Source organism: Rhagoletis pomonella, unplaced genomic scaffold (genome assembly GCF_013731165.1).
Source record: "Rhagoletis pomonella isolate Grant_MI unplaced genomic scaffold, Rhpom_1.0 Rhpom_scaffold_07430, whole genome shotgun sequence".
NCBI classification, from domain to species: Eukaryota; Metazoa; Arthropoda; class Insecta; order Diptera; family Tephritidae; genus Rhagoletis; species Rhagoletis pomonella.
This window is the reverse complement of record NW_023465957.1, coordinates 432-8,094: the sequence shown is the minus strand read 5'-3', so window position 1 is coordinate 8,094 and position 7,663 is coordinate 432. Positions and strand designations below refer to the sequence as shown.

Genomic DNA, 7,663 nt, shown 5'->3' with positions numbered 1-7,663 from the left:
AAAAAAAAAGTGTTCTAGAAACATAAAATAAATAATAACAAGTAAGAAAGTCTAAGTTCGGGCGGAGCCGAACATTAAATACCCGGCGCAAGTATTAAATATATGTTTTTTCACCCTTCCGAAACCTTCCGCTAGATGGTAAGCCGAGGTGTATCAATTTTGAGTAAATTAGCGTCCTTCAATTTCGAAATATTGAAGTTTCAAGCATTTCTTAAATTTACCGTTATATGAGAATCGGCCGTTATTTTAGTCCGATTTCAATAACTTTCAACGTTTTGCTTACACGTGGCAAGTACAATAACCATACCGAGTTTGGTACAAATTGGTAGAACGGTTACCGATATACTTATATGTGATCATAAGTGGGCGGTGCCACGCCCATTTTCCAAAATTTTACCATAAACGTATTTCTTGGTAAAGAATTGTTACATGCATCAATTTTGAATAAATTAGCTTCAATATTTAATTATTTATCGAAGATTTTGTATTTCTCTAAATTACCGTTATATGGGATGTGGGCGTGGTTATTGTCCGATTTTAAAAAGTTTCGGCCGTTTTTTATGCTGTACCAAGGCCAACAACTGTGCCAAGTTTGGAAGAAATTGGTGCAGCGGTTACCAAGATATACACATGTAACCATAAGTGGGCGTGGCTACGCCCATTTTCCAAAAATTTATAATATTCTTATTTTTCGTCTAAAACTTATTGTAAATATCAATTTTGAGTGAATTATCTTCAGTAGTTACTAAAATATCGCAGTTTTCGTATTTCTGGAAATTACCGTTATATGGGAAGTGGGCGTGGTTAAAGTCCGATTTCGCCCATTTTCAATACCAACCTACCTTGGATTAAGGGAAACCTACATACCAAATACCAGACATGGCTTAATCGATTTCTTTTTTCATCCTGATCATTTATGTATACATTTGTCTATATCTCTCTCGATTCGTTTTGGCTGTTACAAACAACCGTTATGTGAACAAAATTAATATACCCTTGTGCACAAGTGCGCTCGGGTATAAAAACGAGTGGACAACCTTCTTTTCCGAAGCCTAACCGGCTTAATAAGTACAACTCTAGCGAGCATAAAAAAATCCATAGCTAATTAAGTATTCACAAAAATTGTGCATGTAAAAAGCTAAAAGTTAATTTAAATTTTATGAATTCCACTGTTAATTAATTTTAAATAACTGCTGCTGCTGCCATTGAATATGTAAACTCCATAACCCACTCAGCGCCGCTGGCTGCACTGTTGCTTTAGTGCGGACTTCAACTTGACATTGAACTAAAAAAAGACAAGCTGTGCATTTTCGGTTGGTATCGTATTTATAAATTTTTTATTTTTTTTTGATTTGTATCAAACAAGTTTTCGCCTGCCAGACATCGGTAGTATGCCGCTCTATTTTGAGGATGCTGCAAATGTCATTAAAGGGAAGTTTTTTTGTTTTTCCGTCTGCTACCTTCAGTGGCGTTTCTTTTGTTATGTCGAACAACAACTTTTTGTAGTTCTTATTAACATACTAGTTGTTGTTATAATGATTATATTTTATTAAGTGTTAATGAACTTTACGAATTATTCGCATTTTTTTCATAATCGCTTGCGGTCACCGTGTTTTACTGAGGTTATGTTGTTGCTACTTAAGTAATTGTGTGGCTATTTGCGTTTCATTTTCGTTGATGCAAAATATTTAGGAAGACCTTGAAGCCCAGCCTGTTTATGCGCGCTCAAGTTTTGACCGAAATTCATTTCCTGTATTTTGCAGATTGAAAGCGTAAAAAAGGAAATAAAACTGAAATAAAAACCGTTGTCGGTTTGTATTATCTGTGTGTGAATACGTATATTAAATTAAACTCTCTTAAGATCTTCAGGGTTGCGGGTTTTAGTAACTAAGTTATGCATTGTACTATGCAATGAGTCTATTTAGGTTTAGGGACAATGGCTTCCAGTTACTAGCAGGAATACGTACAGTGGCGCCCACATAAATAGGACACATTTATTTTTTTACAATATTCACAATATGTTACGTGACAAATTTTTTTCGTACATTTTTTATAAAAAAAAATAGTAGATTCTATAAAATAAACCACAAAATTCAAAGTTTGTGCGCAGTTCAGGAAAATTAAAAAAATTATTATTTTTTTTTTTTAAATTTCCAACTTAATTCAGAATTTTTAGAAACTTATTGGGCATGCAGTTTTATAGCCTATTCAATTTCAGTATGAAAATTCTGAGAAATCCCGTACATTTTTGATCGTTTTTTTTTGTTGACGATGTTGTGCACTTTCTTCTTTACGGTATTATTGTATCATGGTTTTGTGTTTTAATAATCGATTATTAATCGATTAATTGTAAAATAATCGTAAAAATATTTTCAATAAATGTGAGTTCTGTAGTTGTCTAAAATCCATCCATCGTACATTCTTTTTTTGTTAGCTGCATCAACTTTACTCGACTCGAGGTTCAAAAAAATGTATTTCAAAGATTCGTTAGCATTGGCCTCAGTAATGGAGTTCCTGCGAAATGAAATAATGTACACAGATGATCTTATGGAAAAGGGTAGCGAGTCGTCACTAGAATCAGTAGAAAATGAGTCCGATCTAATGGGCCTCTCATAAATCTCTTGTACACAAACGAAGGCGAAAAGATGATGATTTGGGTCACCTCTAAGATGAAATGAGTTTTCGTTTAAATTTTCAAGTCTTACAACTCAAGCGGAAGGAAATAACTAATGAAGAAAATCGATGGAATCACCGAGCAATTCTACATAGGAATTGGATAGTGGCGTCTGGAGAACAAAAAACCAAACTAAAATTTGTGATCCAGTGTTATTGTCGCTAAAAATACTCTAGGCTAATTGACAAGAGAATTCGAAATTTTTTATGCAAGTGTTTTTGTGAATACTCACTGCAAAAAAAGTGCCTTTAAAATTTTGATTAATTTGATTATTTCTCAATAATTGCAATTAATTTTTTTTGCTTGTGATTAATCATATGATTAATTAATCGATTATTTTATTTTATTTTTTGCCATCCCTAGTTGTCAATAAAGAAATTGTTCTTCAAAACTTTACACAAACATCCGCGTAGATATTTCATATGACTCCATCTTTCTGGTAATTCAATATTCGGCAATAGGAAAATCTGAATCAAAAAAGCTAAAATAGGGCAAACGCCCCTTCGAAATTCTGCACTGTCATCTCTATTTCGACTCATTCTTTACCCGATTACGGACCATTTTTAAATTTTCAAATTTCATTCTTTATGTACACCATGATAGCGCGATCCGTTGCCGCCTATAGGGAGCTGGCTTGGTTTTCGACAGCTGCCTTAGCCAGGGTAAGACAATCCTTCACTAAACTCCAACGCCTGATAACTGTATGCATTACGTTCGATCTAAATCTTCTGAGAGTAGTCAATATATTGAAATAAAGAATGCCCTTAACAAATTTAAATAGACATAAGAATATATAACAGTTCAGTATTATATGCGCTTTTGATCATTTTCCTTTTTAAGCTAACCTACCCCTCTATTTTTTAATGAAAATATGTAAGTGCGCGCGCGTATTTTAAACACGTTCGCAGTTTTACGCTTTTCGCCTATGAAATACGGAATATACAAAAGTTTGGGTATATTTTTAATTTTTTTTTTTACACACACAGATCACAAAAGAATAATTCATTATTTGTTCTTTGAGTCGCACTTCCGTAGTTTGTATGCAAAGCCGCTGAGTGCTTATTTTCTGCTGAACGCGTGCGCGATAATCTTTTCGAAGTCTTACGGCAGTTAAACAATGAGAAAATGTACGTACTATACATATTTACATACGAGTACATGTTTGAATAAATGTAAGTGACATAATTTTTAAATTCTCATATGAGTTTTTTGTCTTGCGAAATATAGTAGGTTCAAGGACAATTTGTGTGATTTTAGAAAAAGATTTGGTAGTATGAATTTAGAATGAGAAGAAAAAAAACGTGATTATTGCGTGATATTTAGGTACATGTTAGGTGTTGATATGAAAACGTCATTAAGGCGCACCTAACAAATCGGAGGAGCAGCTCGGCCAAACACGCAGAAAAATGTGTAAGCCGCCAATATTTATTTAAATTTTATTGGAGCATGGAATAATTTTTGCAAACAGCGTTTGTTATGTAAACATAATCAGAAGTTCTTTGAAGAAACCATGGAGCGCTAAACTATTACAGACGGTATGTTCGAAGCTCGTTAGAGAATACCCTAATTCACTTTCGGTTGCGTGGCAATATTACTTTTTTCAGATTTGAATGCGTGCCAGGCCATATCGCACGAAACTGTGTGACTGAAGAACTGGCCAAATAATATCGCCAAGAAAAGAGAGAGTAGGAGCTCCATTGATCACTTGTGGACTTCTCGGGGAAAGATTAGCCTTGGGTCAACTCAGCGAACAGTGGGCGGAAAACCCGCGCATGTGCTATCGCGAGGTCATTCTGGTCGAAGGTGGACCGAGGACGGTCCGGGATCCGTTTAGCTTCGCGAAGCCTGATCTCTCAGTTCTGGCGGCTCAGGTATGACAAAGAACCAACGCCCACGGTCTAAGTGAAAAAAAAAACATGGAAAGCCATAAAACGGGTCCAAAGTAATTAATCACTTAACTGATGTCATATTCAAAACATAATTTAAAGATCCAAATAAATGTAAAAAAAAACACATAAACTTCATTTCATTCGTTCAAAAGATGAAGCCAACGAACGTTAGGCCGGGTCATTTGTTTTGAGTCACCTTTTTTTTATAAGAATTAGATTAGTAAACTAACATATCGCGTATGCCTTTCGTTGAGAGCAGGGATGGTGACGGTTCTGATCTTTGTAATAAAAATCAAAAAAATTCAATATTTGATTTCTATTTTTCTGATCAAATTTAACCGCTATTTTATGAGATTAATTTTTTCCAACAATTATAAATAATTTTCTAAAAATAAAACAATTGGTACGAATGTTTTTCCAATCGTCTTCTAACACTTGAGGTGGAAAAGCAGTGCTAGTTCCCTAATCATCCTCCAATGGATAAATAAACTGAATCTTTTCTGGGTAAATAAGGCAGGTGAAAACCCCGGTATTCGAAAATTGGTAAAAATCTGGTTAAAAAACCTCAGCTTAAGCTCCTTAGAAAATAAATATGTATGCACATATTAGGGTGGTCCAAAAATGCATGTGAAAAAGTATAGTCGGATTTTTATGCTCTCACCCCCTAGGATTGTTCTATACCGAAAAAAAGTATACCCTTATTTTTTTATTTTGAAATCAAAAGATAATTAGAGATCGCTCAAAGCCCAAAGTTTTCCATGTATTTTTATATGGTAAAAAACAACTTTTCGTAGTAATGGTATATAATTCTTGAAAATCAATATTTTTCGCTCACGTTAAACCAGCCCGACGTATATGAATGAGATTTTTTAGACAGATCAGTTATGAACTGGATTAACAAAAAGGATATTTTTTTGAAGAGAGTTGAAATCTTTTTTTAAATTAAAAATCAATTACCACCAAATTACCAGTTTAAATAAAATATTATAACATTGTTGGAGTCAAACGAAAGGGATTCTAAAAATATGTATTTCGAAATAACTTTGAAGAAGAGGATTGACACCTGCGCAAAGTGTTGACATCAATTTAATTAACAAGTTAAATTAAATATTTGTAATTGGGTATCAAACAAAAGGTTTAGGAAATTTATTAAAAAATGATTTTTAAGAGGGTTGCCACCTATTTGGTAGTTCAAAATCAACTTAACCAGCTAGTGAAATAAAATATTTTAATGCTGGAATCACACCAACGAAAGTTTGAATAGAACTTAATTTCGAAAACTTTTTTGAAGAGGGTTGCCATCTGTTTGGAAACTCAAGATCAGTTGAAAGCAAGAACGCAAAGTTTAATGAAATATTTTAATATAGCCGTCAAACGAGGGAGGTCTATTTCGGAACTATTTTTGACGAAGGTTGCCACCTGCTTAGAAATGCAAAACCAATTTTACTAAGTTAAATGAAATATTTTGACATTGGTGTCAAATGAGAATTCTTCATTTTTAAACTAATTTCAAAGCTTTATTTTTTAAATATTTTTGAAGGGCTTGTAAGAGTTTCAAAGTCCCAGTTCCATTTGATGAGAGGTTAAATGAAGCATTACAATGTGCGAGCCTAAGGAAAGAAGATAAAGAAAGTTTTTCTCCTGCTGTAACATTTGACTGCATAGCCGCGGCAAAAGCTAGTACTTATATAATTGTAGATGCTCCCTTTTCAAGTTTTTACTGATCTAATACCCTAACTATTTCTTCTAATTTCAGCTGCTAATTTCGAAAAATGCAAACGTGATGAAAATTTCGATAAATGCCTTGTTGATGCTGTGAACGGTGCAATTCTGCTGCTCAAGGATGGTAAAATAACTTCGTAAAATCTTTTGTAAAATAAAGAGAATTAACGTTTAACTATTCACAGGCAACAAAGAGTTCGGTATACCACAGCTCGAGCCACTCACTGTGAAGTCGTTAATAATCGATTCTGGTAATGCGCCTATTACGCTGAAGCAGACCTTGAAAAACTTACTCGTACACGACATGATCTCCACCAGCAAAGTGCAGCGCTACCGGTAAGATCCTTTAATACATATATACATATATGTATTTTAAACTACATAAAAAAACAAATAACAATTAACACTTTCTCTTTTTTCCGCTTTCCAGCACCGATCTGAACAATCACCTAATTGTTTGTGACAGTAAAACCGATCGCATTGAAATGGTTGGCGATTATGAGATGTCCGGCCGCATATTGCTGCTACCCATAACTGGTAATGGCAAAGCCAATATGACGCTGATTAACACCCGCATCGAACATCGGCTCATCGGTGAACCTTTCATGCGCGATGGCGTCAAATATATGCGTCTCAAGGAGTACCGCGTCGATCTGAATCCCAAGCGTGTCTATATGCAATTCGATAATCTCTTCAACGATCGTTTGTTATCGCAGACAATGAATCGATTCTTGAACGACAACTGGGAGACGGTTTTCAATGAGCTGAAGATTGGCTATGCGCGTAGCTTTGGTCAAATTTTCCGTGATATTTCGAATAAGCTGTTTGAGGAGATACCATTCGATTCGATATTTCTGAGTTCTTGAATGCGCGGTGCGTAAAAGAGGGAACTACATGAGAAGTGGGCATAGCCTGAGTATTTTCTTTTAGTATTTAATAAAAATTGTTAAGGCTTATTATTTAGTGTTGTGTACGTAGGACAATATGTATATTAGGGTGATTTTCTTCGAGACAATTTTTTTTTCATTCCCACCTAGACATTGTGGGAAATACCTATAAAAAGTCCTTTTTTTTTCTACAGCTCAGTGGTATTTTTTTATGGTATAATTTTGGTCAAGGATAGAGTTTCTTCAGAATTGAATGCTTTACAAAAGTGTCCATTGCGGCGTAATCCTAACCCGCGCCAGCGAGGTAGTACGTACGGGTCACTAAAGTAAAATCTTTTGGTGAAATTCTCGTTTTTTTGCCCCTATCTCATAAATAACTAGAGCTACAGAAAAAATGTAGATAAATAAGAAAGTGGTAGGAAATTCAATTTCGACTTTCCTTGAGATATTGGGAACGAAAAAAATTGTCGCGAAAAAATCACCCTAATGTA

The 7,663-nt window shown here is 34.5% G+C and overlaps 1 protein-coding gene across 1 annotated transcript; it reads left to right on the top strand.

The window, feature by feature from the left end:
• Positions 1-6,103: 6,103 nt before the first annotated feature.
• On the top strand, positions 6,104-7,248 carry LOC118755800 (protein takeout-like; the record flags this gene model as incomplete). Its single annotated transcript, XM_036490615.1, has 4 exons — positions 6,104-6,243; positions 6,320-6,409; positions 6,471-6,621; positions 6,716-7,248. Coding segments are annotated over 4 exons (817 nt in total), but the record flags the coding sequence as incomplete, so codon positions are not given.
• Positions 7,249-7,663: the final 415 nt, after the last annotated feature.